The 19,873-nt window shown below is 49.4% G+C and overlaps 1 protein-coding gene across 4 annotated transcripts in view; it reads left to right on the top strand.

Annotated features, from left to right (window-relative positions):
* Nucleotides 1-19,873, top strand: part of PRRC2B (proline rich coiled-coil 2B) — a 68,481-nt gene continuing 48,608 nt past the window's right edge. For 2 of the 4 annotated variants that reach the window (XM_055089428.1, XM_028497520.2), the window contains exons 1-8: nt 3-227; nt 1,065-1,242; nt 4,038-4,140; nt 6,956-7,028; nt 11,137-11,280; nt 13,204-13,445; nt 13,913-14,034; nt 14,471-14,613. In XM_055089428.1, coding sequence (XP_054945403.1) covers nt 113-227; nt 1,065-1,242; nt 4,038-4,140; nt 6,956-7,028; nt 11,137-11,280; nt 13,204-13,445; nt 13,913-14,034; nt 14,471-14,613 — 1,120 coding nt within the window. In that variant the 5' untranslated portion in view covers nt 3-112. Of the gene's footprint in view, nt 228-1,064; nt 1,243-4,037; nt 4,141-6,955; nt 7,029-11,136; nt 11,281-13,203; nt 13,446-13,912; nt 14,035-14,470; nt 14,614-19,873 lie in introns of all 4 variants that reach the window. The other 2 variants (XM_055089429.1, XM_055089430.1) reach the window with 2 other exon arrangements.

Raw genomic sequence — 19,873 nt, 5'->3', positions numbered from 1 at the left:
TGGATCAGAGGTTCCGGTGTATTAACACTCTTTTGTTTTTTTTCCCCCACTTCAAAGGCAGATCGGGAGCGGTGCCGAGAAAAATTTCCTTACTAGATGACATTTCATCGCAATGTCCGATCGTTTGGGGCAAATAACCAAGGGCAAGGATGGGAAAAGCAAGTATTCGACTCTCAGCCTGTTTGATAAGTATAAAGGAAAATCAGTAGACTCGATCAGATCCTCAGGTAAGAGGGGGTTGGAGGCCAGTTCCTTATGCTTTCCCTTAAGTGAGAAGCTCCAGGTCAAGGATCAGGAAAACCTAGAGTTCCCTGTCTGGTCAGACAGGAACGGTCCATGCAGACCAGTCTTTTGGGCACGTGGTGGTCATCCTGTAGTTCAGGGGAAACACGTCACCCTCTGCTCCTATTTGATGTCTGATTTCAGAGCCTGGAATATCCTGACTCTGCTGTACTAGGATTATTTCCTCATCTGTCTTATCTTATTAAAGCCATGGATATTTTGAACCCGATGGGTAGAATGGAATTTAATTTGCATTAGAGTTACCCCTTTAGGTTTCATGGTTCTGATATTCCGGAGCTTGGTGGGAAAAGTTCCTATTGATTCTGTCCACACCCCTTGAGGATTTTATGAATGCCGGGCGCCCTGCTCAGGCTTGGCTTGGGTCTAGGCGAGGCTGTCCCTTCAGTCCTGCTGCAGCGAGGCCAGAGCAGTCTCCCCTCTGCACAGGGCTGGTCATTCTGTGGGATGGAGGTTTCTAGGCCTGGCCCCTCCCCCATGTCCTAAACGCCCTGAGCCTCCTGCCCACAAGTAAACTGGAAGCCTCCGCACAGACTTCAGCAGCTCCTGTGTCTCTGAAGTCCTCGGTGAAGAGCTTGTAAAAGGACTGACTACAAGTGACTACCAAGCACTTTTTGTGTGTTTCCGTGGCGGGTCTGTCCCTTGTTTTTTGTTTGGTTGCCTCTGTCATCCTCTAGAGTTTGGAAGAGCAGCTGAATGAACCCGGCATCTTTCCTTCCATGACTTTCTGTGCAACATCTCTTTCCACCTCTCCCTCCACGCAGTTATTCCTAGACATGGCTTACAGAGTCTCGGGAAAGTTGCCACAGCCCGGCGTATGCCACCGCCTGCAAACCTGCCAAGCTTGAAGTCTGAAAACAAAGGAAACGACCCCAACATCGTTATAGTACCCAAGGACGGAACGGGATGGGCAAACAAGCAGGATCAGCAAGACCCAAAGAGGTGAGAGCAGAGGGGCGGGCAGCAGGCCGGGAGCTGGAGCTCTGTCCATGGCCCGGCACCCTCTCCTCCTGCAGGGGGCAGCTCTGGAGAACTGGGCAGGTTCCAAAGGAAGCTTCTTTCACCCCAACTCCTGCTGCTTAGCAGTTTCTTGCTCCTGCCTTCATTTTTCCTGGCTCTGGGAGCCCATGCAACAGTGTTGCTGTGAGCTGCCTTTTCCTGGTGACCAGTGTCTCCTGTGCCTTGTTAAGAAGGGCTCATCTCTCCCAGAGGAGCCACTGTGGGCAGAGCTGAGCGCTTCACTCTGGTTGGGGTCCCTGGGTGCTGGGCCCCAGGTGGAGAAGGAGGAGCCGTCCCAGCTGTGGGGCAGCAGCGCCCCACACAGGTGCCTGCACATGCTCCGTAGGACCCAGTTACCAAGGACAGCCACCCCAGTCCAGGCACTTGGGGTCAGCGCGCAGCCTCCCTGCAGGCCCACCCTCTGCCAGCACAGCACTTACGGGAGCCTTAGGAGACCCGGCATCTGGCACAGAAATCATCATTAGAGGGACAGCGCGGCTGTTTTGGCTGCTGTTGTGTGGTGGCGCTGAAAGCACGAGTGTGCCGCCTGAGCCTTCGTTCCTCCTCTGTGGCCCGTGGCCCGGCTGCGTTCCAGCCAGCGGTAGGGTGTCCAGGAAAGAGGGTTGGGGTTTGCGCTGGGAGGGGTTTAGGGAAGGACGGGGCCTCGCTGAGGCTGGCAGACAGAACCCTGCTGCTGGGGTTTGCCGTGAAAACAGAACAGTCTAGCCTCATACCCTTTCTTGCCCTGTCTCCCTTGTCGTCTGGCTGCTGATACTCAGGACCCAGAAAGTAAAAGTGGCCCAGAGCACAGCCTGCCAACCAGGGTCCTTTTCTCTAATTGGAAGTGGCCAATAGCTTTTGTAAAACTTCTGTAGTTACTTCAGACAAGATGTAGAGAGTGAGCCAATAATTCAGTCAGATGATCAGTAATAACTGAAATTTTAAGACATTTCCTAACAGTTGGCTTAGGGATCATCCTGATTGACGGTATAGTGTGACTTTTAGAGCTGGACAGATGTGTGTGGTTTCCAGCCGGGCCGTTTATTAGGTTTATGGGACCTGGTTTATTTGACTTCTGAGCATCTTGTCCTCCTGAGACGTACAAATAACACCTGGTTCCGGGGGTGGCTACAGGAAATGGACGAGATTTACCCAAGTCACGTATTTAGCACAGGGCCTGGCACAGAGGTGGGACGTGGCGGATGTCCTCATTCTGTTCAAGTGTAGACACTGCAAACAGCGCAGTGTAAGCGTTGAAATGCCTCTGCTACTGAAAGCTCTAGAGAGAGAGGACAGAGCCTTGCTCCCTCCTTTTATCCAGTCTTAGGCACCAGTGGCATCGAAAGCATCAGGCCTCTTCAGCGAGGCCGATTGCTAAAGCATGTTTGGCAGCCAGAGGTGCAGAGTGAGTGCCGGCGGGGGCAGCAGGCCCCGGTGCTGCTTCTCTGCTGCCCCCGGGCCACATCCTCACGAGGCTGTCAGGGAGGCGGCCGAGTGGGGGGGGGCCACACCTACTGGGACTCAGTGTGTGGAGACCACAGAAGTGACACCACCCGGAAGCATCTATTTCAGGTAGAAGGTGATGTGAGAGAGGAGGGTCAGTGGCCTTCATTGTGTAATAATCACAGGTGGTGAGTTACTCGGTTGAGTAAGCCTTGGACGTGTGTAGCATTTGGCTTCAGCTGAGCCACCGGCATTGGATGTATTCTGGCCAGGGGATTGCTGTCCTCCTTGAAGCTCGTCGGGTGGAAGGTTGAACAGAAAGAGTGACTGGAAGGCTGCAAGTTGGCAGAAATCTTCCTTCAGAACCCTTCTTATTGCTCTCAAAAGATTACTTGTGGGGTATAGATCGACAGACGCACCATTGCTGGAGGGTAGCTCCACGGTATCTTTTAAACTTTAAAACGTGTTTTGATCCAGCTGTCCCACTTCTAAGAACTTAGACTACTGAATTGCGTACACACAAGTGTGCCAAGATGTGTACACAGAAATGCTCGTTGCAGTTTTATCTGTAATAGAAGAAAAATTGGAGGTTGGCACATTGTGGCCCATCCACCTGTACTGTGTCATTAAAAGAAAGCAGTAGATCCACATGTGTTGTCACAAAAAGATGTCAAGGGCATTGAGTAAAACACGAGTTACTGGACTGTATGTATGGTGTTAACCTACTTGTGTTACAAAATGTTATGCTAATATACGTAGAAAAATCTGCTTGAGTTTCTCTCAGGAGGATGAGATCGTGACACATTCTGTGTTGTTATATGTATTTATTTATTTTTACCATGATCATATATTTCTTTTATAAGCCGAGAGAAGGTTTAAAAAAAAAAATCTGCTCATGCTTCAAAGAGATCAGCCCCTGAGGAGCTGTGAGCTCTTGGTCAGGAGTGAGGGGCAGGAGCTCGGAGCGCATTCCCTGCCCCGACGCAGTCTCCCTCGTGGCAAATCCTCCATCTCTTCGTTGTTTGCCAAGAGCTTTCAGTCTTTGCAGACAGAAGGCTCTGCGGAAAGGCAGAGGGCTGGCCTGTCCTATCAGGTGTCGGTGAGCAGGCCTCACACGTGGTCCAGTTTCTCGTTGTCTTGGCCAGCCTAGGAGTCTGCCGGGGAAGGTATTTTTATTGGCCAGAGGAGGTCTTGCTCCCAGCCAGCGAGCAGCCGTGTCTCTCGGGAATGTGGAGGGACCTTGTGGGAATGGCCGGTGCCTGTCTAATTCCTGTGTGTGTCCTGCCTTTGTTTAGTTCCAGTGCGACGGCCTCTCAGCCGCCGGAGTTGCTGCCGCAGCCGGGTTTGCAGAAATCTGTCTCCAATTTGCAGAAACCGACACAGTCGATCAGTCAGGAGGTAGGTGCTGGGGACCCGGTCCCAATGGTTGCCTAGACGCCGACGCCTCTGAGCTCCCTGGCGCTGGGGACCAATGGGAGCTGTCGCTGAGAAGCGTGGCTCTGTGTGACGTGCTCATTCCAGAGGCAAACCTGATGAGTGACTCTTGGGAAAGACCCCAGATGCAGAATAGAATTTAGACGCCTAGTTTGATTCCAGTTGCCTTAGCTTGAGGTGAGTCACTCTGGCAGCTACAGGCTAGATTGGGCCCCCCGCAGTGTCTCCCCAGAAGCAAGTGCCATAAGGAGACAGCAAGTGTTAGGCTACAGAGGTTCAGTGGTCTGGTGAGTTTGGAAAACAAAATGAAGCAGCCTCCTTCACTTGGTTTTCTTAATGTCATACTTTCTCTCGGTGTCTTCAGTATGCTAATGTGTCCTGTGAGTCTCCAGGAAAAGGACATCATGGACAGCGGTCCCGAAACGTATTTGTCCTTGGAAACCTTTTCATTGAATGTCTCTAGAGACTAGTGTCTCTCAGAACATGCTCTGGGAAATACTGAGCTATAATCCTTTATTTATCGATGCACTTCATATGCCTCTAAACAGAGTCATGATTTAATCAAGAGCTCAGGGCTTCCCTGGTGGCGCAGTGGTTGAGAATCCGCCTGCCGATGCAGGAGACACGGGTTCGTGCCCCGGTCTGGGAAGGTCCCACGTGCCGCGGAGCGGCTGGGCCCGTGAGCCGTGGCCGCTGAGCCTGCGCGTCCGGAGCCTGTGCTCCGCAACGGGAGAGGCCGCCGTGCCGCGGAGCGGCTGGGCCCGTGAGCCGTGGCCGCTGAGCCTGCGCGTCCGGAGCCTGTGCTCCGCAACGGGAGAGGCCGCAACGGTGAGAGGCCCGCGTACCGCAAAAAAAAAAAAAAAAAAAAAAAAAAGAGCTCATATTGTGCTTGGTCCGTTGGTGTCTGTCTGTGGGTTACAGAGACCAGTATCCGGTAGCTAGAAATCTAGACGAGATGTCTGAATCTTTTAGAAGACCAGAAAAAATCTAGACACATACCTGGCATTCACTGGCTCCCTTGAAAGAAAGACTCAGTTTGCATTGCTGCCTGGGCAGTAGAAGGACTGAGGTGCCGTCCCCATCTGTGGGGGAAGGTTACGGCTTCACCAGAGGGACACCCTCTCTACCCGACAGTGAACTGTGCTTTGAAATTAAAGGAGAAGCAAGAAGAAATCCATGTTCATGCGAGACTGCATGTTCATTGGCCTGAATCCACTGGGACCTGCTGATCAGTCAGAGCGTGTAGTGTGGAGTTTGTATCTGTTTCCCAGAATTTGAAGCTGAGTGCGATTAAGGAGCCTTGGTTGTTTTCTACAGCCCTGGCTCTACGTCAGACTCACCTTCCAAGCTTGTTGGAGACGAACAGGCCTGGGCCGGGCCTGCGTGCAGCTTGGGCACCTGTGGAGCACGGGTGCCGCGGGGACTGCGGCCAGGTCGGGCCCTGTCCTGGAGCCGGCACGCGGCTCCAGGTGGAGGCACCTGGCGCTTACCAGCTCTCCTCTCGTGCGGGGACGGTGTTGGGAGGAGACCCCCGGTGGTTCCCGGCTTTGGGGTGAGATTTGCCACAGTGTTAGTAACCCCTTCACGGGCCCTTGGCCCTCTCTGCCGGTTTAGTGCCTTCGGTGGGTGAGGGCAGGGGGGCCGTCCCTGTGGCTGCAGACCCCAAGCCGGAGGCTGTGGGATGGCAGTGCCCCGGGGCCGTCTGCTTCCTGCTGGTCTGGAGGCTCGCCCTTCCCTCAGGGGCTGTTCAACCCCAGCAGGGGCTGCCCTGGCCCTGTCACGGTGCTGGCACTTCCCTTGTGTGGTCTGCACGGGGGACCATGGGCATTCCAGGCCACTCAGGGCAAGTCTGTGATAAATACATGGGTTATTGCACCTGCTCAGCTCTGCATCGAAGGCAAGAGAGGCAGCCGTCTGCCTTGAGTGTGCGTGGTGGCAGCGGCAGGGGGAGGATGGGAAGGGGTAACTGTTTATCCGGGATCTAGTCCAGTAAGTGGTGGAACATCACGCTGCATCAGCTTGGATTTGTGTATCTTTACCTTCAGTTGTTAAGTAGCATGTTGTTGGGAAGACAGCTGAGTTCAGTGGTTGGGGACCTTAAGGGGCTTTGGGCACAGGCAGGGTGGGGACAAGTCCTGGTCCCGCCGCACTAGCTGAGTGTCTGACCCAAGTGACCCAGGTGTGCCTAGCACCGCGCCTGGCGTGCGGTGAGCTTTCAGCAGAGGTGAGCCGAGCCGGGCAGGCCCAGGTCAGTGGAGGCGGAAGGCCTCGCACCTGGGGAGTGGTGCCTTGTGGCACGGCGGTAATTGTGCAAAGTGGTGCGGTGGCCCAGCCAGCGGCTCGTCAGGCACTTGGGCTTCCCCGCGCGTGTGTTCTGTTAGCGGCGCTACCCGGTATTTCAGACAGACACACTAGAATTGGGGTTTGGTCTTGGCCCTGGAGCAAGACAGAGTAGCTCTGTGTGGGCATGAGAGGCAGCCTGGGAGCATGTTCCGAGCGCAGCGCTGGCTCTGCCGTGTGACCCTGAGCTGGCCGCTTGCCCTCCGGCCTGCTCCTTGTCTGTCATGTGGCCGTGGGTCCTGACCCCGGGCTGCTGCCCGAGTGGGAGGCTGCGTGGAAAGCCCACGTGGTTGGGCCTTGCCCGCGTTGTGGTAGTGGGTACATTAGTGTAGGGTCTGGACCTAAGGCGAGGACCCGAGGGCACCTTGTTCTGACTCGCTCAGGGAGTGGACAGCAGACCGCTGGGCTGACCCTGTTCTCATTGTCTTTCTTCTTTCAGAATACAAATTCAGCGCCAGGTGGACCAAAGTCATGGGCACAGCTGAATGGAAAGCCAGCAGGACACGAAGGTGGTAAGTGTGTGTGTGGCGTTGTGGTGGGCGGGTGGGAGGGGAGTGTGCCTTTCCTGGACTGCTCCAGTTCTGTCCAGGCGGTCCTCGGCTTGCAGCTTTGTGGGCTCTCCTCCCTGAGTGAGTTACTGCCTTTGCCCCGCCGGTGGAAGTGCTGATTCTGCAGAGCACGTGAGCTCTTTGGTTTCACTGAACGTTATTGCTAAGGACAGCCCTCCCGAGGTGTGCGGAGGAGACCCGGCGCTGGCCCTGCGCTCCCTCGTCGGCTGAGCCGCTATTGGAGCGAGTCCCCGGCCCCTGGGGAGGAGGTGTTGCCTACGGGGCGCTGGCTTTGTACCTGGGTTTGTACATCAGCAGCCCTGGGAACTGCTTGCTTTTGGGCAGTGACACCAGAGCATGCGGAGGTTGCGTGGTATTTGTTAGCGCTGGTGTCCTGCCTGACGCAGGGGAAGCACTCAGACGGCTGCAGTGGTTCAGCACAGGGACGATGTGGGGTGAGTGGAAGGGGAAAGCATCCTGAGTTTTAAGTGAATGCCGAGCAACAGACTGAAATGGCTCCAAGGCAGGCCCAGAGCAGAGCGGCCCCCGAGTGGCATGGCTGAGGGGCGCTGGGGCAGAGGGAAATCTGGCTCCCCTGCAGCATCTGGAGTCCTATGAGAATGTGGGCCCAGGGTCCGCGGGTGTTCTTGAGAGGAGCCCAAAACCCAGATTCTTCTACACGAACTCTCCTGGTTTCCCAGTGTTGGCGTACGTATTTCTAGCACGCTGTGCAGAGCACGCTGAGCGGCGCCCCCAGCTGGATGGAGAGGGACGGTGGTGTGAGTGGCTACACCGCAGTTGCTTTTCCTTCTGTAAACCAGCACGGGCTGCCTTTTTTACCCTTGGCCCCTGTCCCAGCACTGCCCTCTGTCTTCTGCGTATCCCTGCCGGCCAAGGCCTGGCCAGACTTTACGTTTTATGGCTTAGAGTAGAAAACCAGCTCCGTGTGCCACCTTCCCCACACACCCCTGCCACTCCAATGCCCCAAGGACGGGCCCTTCTGGCCTCGGGTCGCTGTGCGGTTGAAGGCCCACCCCTTGCTCAGCCCGTAGGTGTGCTGGGGGCTTTGGAGCCGCAGCTCGCCTAGAGGAGAAAGGGCCGGCGGAGCTCAGCCGGCTGCCCCGGCCTGGAGGGTGAGGGGGGCCAGGTGGGGCGGGGATGCAGCAAGGCACTTCAGACCGGAAGCAGGGTCTTCACAGAGGCGTGATGAAGACGATTCACCGGACTGTTAGCAGTGGTTCTTCGCTGTCTATAGCCTTCATTTCCATAAGGTTGGAACTTCCTTAAGTAAATGGAGTATTCATTTTAATTTAACAAGAACTTAGAGATTAAAAAAAAACTAGTGTAAATTGGCACTGCCCGTCACACACCAGCACGGATACCCTTTGACCTGGCGGTTCCACTTGGAGGAAATCACCCTGTAGATGATACTTACAGCTGTGTGAAATGACATGCACAAGATTATTCATTGCAACGTTGTAATAGCAAAAGATTGGACACAGTCCCTTGAAATGTCCGTCAAAGGATGGTACTTTAATGAAATACTACTTGGCTGTAAGGAAAAAAAGCAGTTTTCTACTGATCTGGCAAGATCTCCAGGACATATTCTTAAGTGAAGAAAAGTGTGGAATAGTACGCAGAGTATATTACCATTTGTGCAAACAACTGGGGAGAGGGAAAGTATGCTTCTAAAAATGTTGTGTGCGCATTAAAACAAAAATCTCTGGAAGGAAACTAAGAGGAAGGGAGAGAAGGAACGAAACAGAAGACTACCTGTTTTGTGAGGGTGTTTGAAGTAGGCAGATGGGGCATGAGGGTAGGAGGTAGGCTTCTGTTTACGCTCTTTTAAGGCTTTTTAACCTTTGAACCTTTTTTTTTTTTTTTTTGTGGTACGCGGGCCTCTCACTGCCGTGGCCTCTCCCGTTGCGGAGCACGGACTCCAGACGCGCAGGCTCAGCGGCCATGGCTCACGGGCCCAGCCGCTCCGTGGCACGTGGGATCCTCCCGCACCGGGGCACGAACCCGCGTCCCCTGCATCGGCAGGTGGACTCTCAACCACTGCGCCACCAGGGAAGCCCCTTTGAACCTTTTGATTGTATTACATATCAAAAGAAAACTTGATTTAGAAAATAATCCTAAAACACAGTAAAATACTCTGTAAACATATGATAGCTCGTCTGGGAGACGGCAGAGCCCAGCAGCCCAAGAGGAGAGAACCAGACACGTGCCGACCAGGTGGGGCCGGGGCGGGAACCCAGCTTCTGGTTCCCCTCCTACGCCGGGGTCACAAGCCCGCGGTGCCACCAGGGCTGTGGGGATTTGGGGGTGTGGCCCGCAAACATTTTCATGACTCTTTGGAACTCAGAAGGGTTCTTCCTGAGTTGACAGACTCTCTCCGTGTAGAAGGTGGTCGTTTGGTCTGTTTCACCTGGATCAGGCCCAGGAGGTCTGCTTGTGTGGTTCAGGCAGAGGCCAGAGGCACATGGCTCGTGGGCTCTGCTTCCAGAGCACCACCGGCGGCTCCATCTGGGGCCTCAGAAGAAGTCCCTGATTTCACTGCCTCAGTTTCTCATGGCAGAGAACAGATGGTAGGAGGGATTGGTGGGTGAACATTACAGGGTGTTCATACCTTAGGAATACTACTACTTTGGTTTGAGATTTTGAGTTCTTCACTTTATCTTTTTTATCTGTGGAGGGTAAGTTTAATTCACGATTAGAATAATACCTTCGTGACTGTTGAGGCAGAAAAAAAGTACTAGGCATTTGCTGTTTGGTTTTGTTTTTTTTAACTTCAAATTACCTACTTTTTTTCTTTTCTTTCGGCCGCGCTGCACGGCATGCGGGATCTTAGTTCCCCGACCAGGAATGGAACCCGCTCCCCCTACGGTGGAAGCGCATAGTCTTAACCACTGAACCACCAGGGAAGTCCCTCTACCATATTTTTAAAGCATGACTTTCGTATTTCATTCTTGCCAGTGACCTTTTAACATAATGAAGCAACTATGTGAGCAGTAGTGCTCCTTTGCGACACTTGGTGATTGTCTCTCAGGTTAATCATTGGTTAATAATGTGTCCAGTTATCCCGCCGGCATGTTCATTTGACCCTGGACCTTTTTACTAAGTGGGGTGGTGAATGAATCACCGCCTTGTGCATCTGCACTAATCCCCGCTGCATCTTTCCGGCAAAGTCTGCCTGAGTTAGCAGGTCCTCAAATCAGTAATACCTAGGGACAGATTTGGCTCTATTGTCTAGGGATCAAGGCATGTCACAGTTGGACATTTTACTGTGTGATATTGCTGTTATTAAGTTTGTGTGGTGCTGGACATGTGCTGTATTTTCCAGGAGAGGGACCAAATCCCACTCTAGACGCTAAAATGCATCATTTATTATTATCTATTCATTGAAAAGACGATTTCAGGTTCCCGGTGCTAAGTGCTGTGAGTGATTGGAACAAAGTTAAGAAAAGCTTTTTTCTGTGCAGAGTTCATAGTGTAGAGGAATGAATGAAAGAACAAAGAAGTTGTTCCCAGATTGCAAGAGTGAAATGTTTGGTCTTGTAGGGCTTGAGGATCTCTGTAGAAAATAGTAAACTGGAGTGGACAAACGAAGAGGCATAAATCTAGGGTGAGGGTGTAAATCTAGGGTGGAGGCGTTGGGCGGGCAGGGATTACCTCCACCCAAAGGCAGTTGGCTTCACTGGGCTGATTTCACGGTCATAAGACCGTGCTTATCCGCCCCCCAGGGCCACTGGAAGAACCTTACTGCCTTCTTCCAGGAGTGGGAAGGAAGGATCTGGGCTGGAACTGCTGCCATACCTTACCCCCTGCCCTTTGTGACCAGCTCCTGCAGGGTGGCTGGCAAGGGACCTGGTACGGTCTGTGGGCAGCCTCCCTTTGTCACCCTCAGGGAACCCTAGTGCCGCTCTGTGGGCACAGAAGGCCAGCGCAGACAGCACCCCAGGAAGGAGCTCCCTTCAGGGCAGCGTGGCTGCCAGCGTGTGCCGTTGTTAAAGCAGAGAACTGTTGATGCCAATCTCACTTGCTCCATACGTCTTTCCAATTCTCTTGACAGGTTTAAGGGCCTCAAGCCGACTATTATCCTTCTCTCCCGAGGAATTTCCGACGCTGAAAGCAGCTGGAGGGCAGGACAAGGCTGGCAAAGAAAAGGGCGTCTTAGATCTGTCGTATGGGCCAGGACCAAGCCTCCGCCCTCAGAGTAAGTGAACTGCAGCCCCTGTCTGGGCACCCAGGGGAACAGCAGAATTTCCCCTTGTCTTTCTGCCCTCTTAGAAGCATGCTGTTTCTCGAGGAGCCGGGTTCCCTGCCTGGAAAGCACGACCGTTGATCCTGTACCTAATCCATGCATCTGCTGGACTTATTCGCTGGGCTGGGCTGGAGGTCACTCCTCCTTTCTTGTCCTCTGGGTCAGGCCAGGCCTGTCCGCCTTCCCAGCAGTCATCAGATGTTAGTTCTGCCGTACCTGGGTGGTCACGGCAAGGACAGACAGACCAAGGGTCAGTTAACTTGATTCCCCATTGACGAGCTTGTTTTCTAATCAGCGGCTCCCAAACTTGGCCGAATCCTATCAGAATCACTTGGGGCGTTTGTTAAAAAGTCTTGATTTCCAGCCCTCGCCCATCCCCAGCCAAATTAGAATCTGTTTCTTTTTTTAACACGTTCCCCTGGTTGAGTAGCCGGCCCAGCCCTAGCCTCCACGACCCCTCATCTGGGGTCTGGCCAAGGGGTCAGCAGGATTGTGTAGCAGTTCTTACTGGTACTGTTTTTCTCTTCCGTTGCCTTGGGTGGTTAGTATTCAAGGTGTCATTTAGGAATGGGAGTTTCCATCTGTTCTAATCATGATTCTGAAGTAGCCCTTGGGGCAGGGTGTTGATCAGGTTTTGAAGTATGAGAGACTTTTATCTGCTTGTTTTGATTAATCCCCAAGGTATCCCAGAGTGAGAACAGATATCCTATAAATGAAACAATCACTGTGCAACTCTCATAAAACATACTGCCTTTTCAGCAGCCTATGCTGGGTTATTTTGGCTGCTCCAAATATATAATCAGATTCCTTAGGCCAAGAACTTTAACTTTCTGGGATTAATTAAGATGAGCTGCTATAGGATTATAACAGTTTGGAACTAGAAGAAGCTTCTGGGATTACTTCCATCTCCTTGTTTGAGAAGATGAAGAAGCAGATGGCCTGAGGGGTGACCAGGGCTTGGCCAATATCACGCACGAGGTACCTGAAGAGCTGGGAGCAGTCTCTGACTTTGTGGCTCCGGTCCTGGGTTCCATTCTCTTGGGGGTCAGGTACTCAGGGACCTTTTGTGTTTCAGCTCCTAACTACAAGTTGACTGAAAAGAGGAGTCTTTTTGGCTCATCTGATTCCTCGTTGGCCTCTTAATTCTGCCAGACTTTGCTACATTTGCAGTGGAAAGCATCGTCTTAAAAAGATAGTCAGAGAGGGTTGGCAGGTTTCAATCTGTGACCTGTGGGAGGGCCCCACAGGCCGCTGCCAGAGCCAGTGGGGCGAGGCCTGGTGGGTAGGGCTCCAGACCCTTCCAGCCGCCTCTCGGTGGGGAGAGCAGCTCTGCTTTACTTCACAGCTGGGGAGTCTCTGACTAGAGGTGCCACTGCTGAGTGGAGCTTGAACACATGTCCGGAGCTCTCTCTGGTTCTAAAGTCAAGTCCAGTGCTGAGCACAGTGCTGGTCCTGTTGGGGTCAGCATGATTGTGGAAGAAATGGGGTCAGTATTTGTGGAAGAAATGACCCAAAGCTGCTTTCATTGGGGCCATCTTGGTTTCTTTGGGGTGTTAGGTCTGAGGTTGTGTAGTTTCTATGAGTCAATGAAGACCACGTCTCGTTTACACTTGCCTTCTCTCTGAGTGGACCTTATTTTGTGTTTCCCTGACAGTCAGACTCCCTCAGCAAGTGCATATTCATTGGCTAGGTGTCTGCCCCCCACCTTCCCTGACAGACTTGACCAGTCGACTCGATTCTTCACTTTTGTTTTTTATTTTTTAATTTTTTTAAATTTTTTGGTGAGTGAGGGGGGTCCCTTGACCTTCAGAACCTCATACAATCCCTCCTCCCCCTCCTCTTTCCTCTCCCCTTTTGCCCCCTTTCAATTTCCAGATGTGACAAGCTGGAGGGAGGGCGGTGGGCGAAACATAATTTCTGCCACGTCTCTGAGCGCCTCCCCAACTGAGCTGGGCAGCAGGAACTCGAGTGCGGGAGACGGAGCCCCCTCCTCGTCATGTACCGGCGATTCTAAGGACCCCTCTCTCCGCCCGGCTCAGCCTGTCCGAAAAGGGGCTTCACAGTTCATGGGGAATGTATACCACCCACCTACATACCATGACATGCTTCCTGCTTTTGTAAGTCTTCGGAGTGTGCATTTTTTTCCCCATGAGGTCAGATTGTTCATGTCCAGCAGAACCTACTTCATGTGGTTGAATGTCCACCTTGGGTTCTCCCTCCCAGTTTCTTTGCCCTGATACCCTACTTTGGAGGCTTCCATTACTTTTGCATTTTCTCTCCTCCTTTTCAAATCTCAAAGGCCTCTGGCTTCTTTCCCTGGTGATGTGGATGTTATCTTAGCCTTAGCTCTTTAGAAGAAGGAGAGGCAGGTATATTCCCCAAGACACAGGTCCCCAGATTTCCGTGCTGACAGCAGGAAAGAAATGGGGGAGATGGTGATAGGATTAATTGGGAAACCCCAAGACTTTCCTGTTTCTTTTTCCCATTTCCCATTTTCCATTTTCCAAAACAAATTCTAAATGCAAGTGGAACTTAGAATCTGGGTCATTCCCAGAAAACCCTGTTCATCGATGTTATGTTTCAGATGTGTTCGCCACAGTCATCCGAGAACCAGGGTACAGTGGAACGAGGATCCTTTCCCCTTCCCCAGCTCCGTCTTGAGCCCCGTGTTCCTTTTAGACAGTTCCAGATGAATGACCAAGACGGGTAAGGCTATTGCATTATAGTCATGTATGTAGAAAGTAGCCTGGTTGGTGATTCTGGACAAGATAGTGGGCTTACATATGAAAGTGCTTTGTCTTCTGGAGACCTCAGAGAAACCAGCTCAAGACCCAGGGTGTGTGAGAAGGCTGGGGCGGGCAGGACGAGAGGTTTCAAGTTCCTGGCAGGTGAAGATTTGGCATGTGTTTATTTCTGCTACCCTAGACATTAGCCTGAGCATATAACACTGCAGAATGAAGCAGAACTTCTCTCGAGGATGTATTTATTCACTGTGTGTTCTTTAAAATGGAGACGGTTTTAATATTAAGGGCACACGTGAACCTTTGCAGTGTAGGACTTAGTTTTGGAAAAGTATTTGGGTTTGCTTCCGTATGTATACTTGACACGAGTCCAGCATCTTTACCCTCCTCTCTCTCATCAGAAAAGAAAACAGGCTGGGAATGACTCGCCCGATCCGTCCACTGAGGCAGCTGGTGGAACGGGCGCCGAGGCCCACCATCATCAACGCGGAGAACCTGAGGGGCCTTGACGATCTGGACACCGATGCTGATGACGGCTGGGCAGGTGGGTGGTGGTGTTTGCTGGTGGGCTCACAGCTGAGGGTTTAGGAAGGGAGGACTGCGGTCTGTCTCTGCTTACCAAGGTTGGAAGTCCTCTGACACCAAGTCCACTGTTTTCCTCGGCAAGTTGGGATGAAAACATGGGGCAGGGAGCAGCCTCGGTGCCCTGAAGAGATCCTTGTTGGTTGGCACTCAGATGAGCAGTTGCTTCCTGACAGAGCCATGTCTTCTTTTGTCTTTGGTCTTGATCTTAGAGGGAGAAAGACTTTTTATAATGGAGAAGTTAAAACAAACGAGTGTAATGAACCCCAGGTAGCTCCCTGTCATTCTGCATTCTTATCTTCACCCAACCCCGCCCCCCAACCTGATTATATTCTTTTAAAATTCTTTTGGATTGTTTCTTTTCAAGTAAAATTTAACGGCATTGAAAGGCACACGTTTAACTTTACAGTTTTGACAGATGGATACGCTTGAGTAGCACAGCCGAGTCACGATACAGAGCACTTTCCTCACCACCCAGCCCCTCCCTAGCCAGTCTCCCTCCCGGACTGTGTCCAAGACTCTGCCTAAGGCCTCCCTGTCTTACAATGAGTCTTAACTGCAAACTGCAAACGAATGGAGTCCTACAGTTTTCCTTCTCCTGTGGCGTTTGTGAGATTCATCCATGTTGTTCTGTATGTCGATAGTTGCTTTTAATTACTGAGGTATATTTCATTGTATCAAATACTATAATTTGTTTACCCATTCAAAAATTCCATTATGAATAATATGTTCATTTCTCTTGAGTAAATATCTAGGAGTGGAATTGTTGAATTAAAGGGTAGGTGTGTGATTAGGTTTATAAGAAGCACCCAAACCTTTTCCCATGGTGGTTGGTGATGCCATTCCCAGCCTCGATTTTGAGAATTTAGTTGCTCTGCATCCTCACAACACTTTGATGTGAGTCTTTTTATTTTTAGCCGTTCTAGTGGGTGTGTAGTGGTATCTCGTTGTGCTTTTAACTTTCATCTTGCTGATGACTAATGATGATACACACGTTTTCATGTCGATTTGCCTACTGGTGTCTGTGTGTGTGTGTGTGTGTGTGTGTGTGTGTGTTCGGATACAAGTCCTTGGAGACTTAACATTTCACAGATATTTTCTCCAACTGCCTGCCTTGTCTGTTCATTTTTTAGCACTGCGTTTTGATGAGCAGAAGTTTTCAATTTTGATGAAGTTTAACTTAAAATTTGTGTTTTTATGGTTTTTACTTTTGTGTCCTTTATAAAAAATCTTTGTCTCTCCTTGGTGGCAAAGATACTCCCTCATGTTTTATAGTTTTAACACTTATTTTTGGATCTGTGATCCATGTTGTATTAATTTGTATATGGTGTAAGATAGGGGTCAGGGTTCATTTTAATCCATTAGGTTATCTGATTGTTCTGCACTGTTTGTGATAAGACTTTTCATTCACTATTGAGTTGCTTTGACACCTTTGCCAACAATCAGTTGATAATATAAGTGTGGGTCTATTTCTGGACACTGTTTGTTCCGTTGATCTGTTTATTCATCCTTATGCCAATACCATACTGTAGCTTTATAGTAAGTTCTAAATTCAGTGGTGTAAGTTTTCCAGCTTTGTTCATTTTTAAGATTATTTCACTATTCTTAAGTTCTTTTCATTCTCATGTAAATTTAGAATCAGCCTGTCAGTATTTTAAAAGCCTGCAGGCATTGTGATTAAGATTGTGTTGAATTTATTTCTGGATAAATGAAATCTTAATTTTGAATCTCTTGTCCAGTAACTTGGTGAAACTTTCTCTATTAGGGCTTTCATTTCTCTCAGCAGTGTTTTATAGTTTTCAGTATAGAGGTCTTGAACATCTTTGTTATGTTTATTCCTGAGTATTTTATGTTTCTTGACGCTATTGTAAATGGTACTGGTTTTTAAAAAAAAAAAAAGTTTTGTTTTTTAGTGTTTGATGATATTATATAGGCATACAGAGTTGATTTTTGTGTGTGGATCTTGTACCAGACAATTTGCTGAATGCGTTCATTAGTTTTACTAGCTCTTGTTGATTTCTTAGAATTTTCTGCATAAACCATCGTGTTGCCTATAAATAGGGACAGATTAAATGCCTTTTCTTTTTCTTGCCTTATTGCAGTGTAGTACTTCCAGTACAATGTTGTATTCAAGTTCTGTATTCCTGATCTTAGGGAGAAAGTGTTTAGTGTTTCACCATTAAATATGGTGATAGTTGTAAGGTTCTTGGAGATGTTCTTTATCAGATTGTGGAGATTCCCTTCTATTTCTAGTTTGCTGATTTTTTTTTTAATACATTTATTTATTTATGGCTGCGTTGGGTCTTCGTTGCTGTGTGCGGGCTTTCTCTAGTGGCAGCGAGTGGGGGCTACTCTTTGTTGTGGTGGGTGGGCTTCTCATTGCGGTGGCTTCTCTTGTTGCAGAGCACAGGCTCTAGGCTCGTGGGCTTCAGTAGTTTTGGCACGCGGGCTCAGCAGTTGTGGCTCGCAGGCTCTAGAGCACAGGCTCGGTAGTTGTGGCGCACGGGCTTAGTTGCTCTGTGGCATGTGGGATCTTAGTTCCCCAACCAGGGATCAGACCCGCGTCCCCTGTATTGGAAGGTGGATTCTTAACCACTGGACTACCAGGGAAGTCCCCCTGATTTATTTTTTTAATGCTAACCAACTTTGCATCCCTAGAATAAACTCCACCTACGTCTAGATTGAATTTACCGATATTTTGTTAAGATTCTTGGTGCCTGTGTTCATGGCGGATATTGGTCTGTAATTTTCTTTTAATATCGTCCTTCGGTTTTGATATCAGGTTTTGCTGGTCTCATAAGATGTGTTGGAAAATGTTCCTTCCTTCTCTACTTTCTGAAAGAGTTTCTGTTAGATTGGTATTATTTTTTTCATAAATGCCTTATAAAATTCGCCAGTGAAACCGATTGGCCCTGGAATTTTCTTTCTAAAGACATTTGTGATAATAAATTTAACTTCTTTGATAAGTTATAGGGCTGCTCAGATTTCCGATGTTTTTGTGTCAGTATTTGATAAGTTGTGATTTTCAAGGGATTTGTTCCTTTCTTTTGAGTTGAACTTAGTGGTGTAAAGTTGTTGATAATATTCCTTTTTTTTTTTTTTTCCTGATGTCTGTAGTGATACAGGTATCACCCTTTTTCATTCCTGATAATTAGGTAATTTGTATTTTTTCTCGTTCACTTCTGCCAAGGGCTTATTAGTTTAATTAATCTTTACAAAGAGACAGCTTTTGGCTTTAGTTTTCTCCATTGTTTGATTGTTTTCTAGTTCACCAGTCGTTTTAATTGGAGCTTTCTAGAGTTCTCATTTAATTCCATGGTAGTCAAGAGAGCATATTCTGTATGACTTCAGTTCTTTCCAACTTATTAAGACTTGTTTTATGACCAAGATATATGGTCTGTCTTGGTGAATATTCCAAGTGCATTTGAAAAGAATGTGTGTTCTATAAGTTGGATATCACATTCTGTAAATATCAATTTAGCGAAGGTGGTTGGTAGTGTTGTTCAGATCTTATATACTTACATTTTTGTCTAGTCCTACCAGTTACTGAAAGTGAGGTGTTAAACTCTCTACTATAATTGTAGATTTATCTATTTCTCCCTTTAATTCTGTCAGTTTTTGCTTCATTTATTTTGAAGCTGTTAGGCACATTTATCATTTTTATGATTCCGACATATTGTCCCTTTATATTGTTTTCAAATATTCTTTTTTATCTCTCGTAACACTTCTTGTCTTGGAGTCTGTTTTGTCCTATGTTAGTATCATTGCTTTGACTTAAATTATTTATTGTTGTCATGGTGTATATTTTCCATCCATTCCCTTTAACCAACTTGTGTTTCTATATAAAGTGATGCTCTGGGAAACAGCATGTAATTGCACTTGCTTTATCGTCAAATCTAACTCGCCTTTTAATTGGATTGGGCTTTTTGTCGTCGTCTCCTTTTTTTAACGATACAATTCACATGACAGATTTTCACATTACATAAAATTTCCCCTTTTAAAGTCTAAAATTCAGAGATTTTTCGTATATTAACAGGTTTGTGCAATCATCCTCCCTGTCTGATTCCAGAACATTTCTGTCTCCCACGGAAGAAGCCCATATACCCATCAGCCGCCACGCCCAGTTACCACCTGCCCTCCACGCCACACCCTTCGGCAAACGCTCATCTACTTTCTGTCTCTGGATTTGCTTGTTCTAGATGTTTCATATCGATGGAATCACACAATAGAATACGTGGCTTTTCATATCTGGCTCTGTCACTTAGCATGATGTTTTCAAGGATCATCATGTTACAGCATGTGCCTGAACTCTTTTTAAATTTTTTTTTAATGGCCAAATACTCTTCCATTGTATGGCTCTACCGCATTTTGTGTACCCACTCATCAGTTGATGGTTACTTTTGGCCACCTGAGCCACTCGGGTAGGGCAGGGCCCTGGGGCAAAACGACCACCCACGAATCTCACTGTTCAGGTGTCTGTATTGCTACGGTGGCCTGCTGGCTGGTTTCTGCCTGCTTTGCTCACTCTCCTCACCTCCTAATACACTTGCAGAATTTTTTGTCTAGATTTAAGAGCTGTTATCTTAAGTCTAACCAGGGGGTGTTAGTCTAACCAGGCTACTTTGCTGTTACCAGAGCCAGCACTGTCCTTCTTTCTTTTTTTCTTAATTATTTATTTACTTATTTTTGGGTCTACTTGCATTGGGTCTTTTTTTTTTTTTTTTTTTTTGGTACGCGGGCCTCTCACCATTGTGGCCTCTCCCGTTGCGGAGCACAGGCTCCGGACGCACAGGCTCAGCGGCCATGGCTCACGGGCCCAGCCGCTCCGCGGCATATGGGATCCTCCCGGACCCGGGCACGAACCCACGTCCCCTGCATCGGCAGGCGGACTCTCAAACACTGCACCACCAGGGAAGCCCTGCATTGGGTCTTCATTGCTGCGCGCGGGCTTTCTCTAGTTGCATTGAGCGGGGCCTGCTCTTTGTTGTGGTGTGTGGGCTTCTCACTGAAGTGGCTTCTCTTGTTGTGGAGCATGGGCCCTGGGCGCGCGGGCTTCAGTAGTGTGGCTCGTGGGCTCTAGAGCACAGGCTCAGTAGTTGTGGCGCACGGGCTTAGTTGCTCCATGGCAGCATGTGAGATCTTCCCGGACCAGGGCTCGAACCTGTGTCCCCTGCCTTGGCAGGCAGATTCCCAACCACTGTGCCACCAGGGAATCCCTGTCT

This window comes from Physeter macrocephalus, chromosome 13, assembly GCF_002837175.3.
Source record: "Physeter macrocephalus isolate SW-GA chromosome 13, ASM283717v5, whole genome shotgun sequence".
NCBI lineage: Eukaryota > Metazoa > Chordata > Mammalia > Artiodactyla > Physeteridae > Physeter > Physeter macrocephalus.
This window is presented reverse-complemented; position numbering and strand designations above follow the sequence as displayed.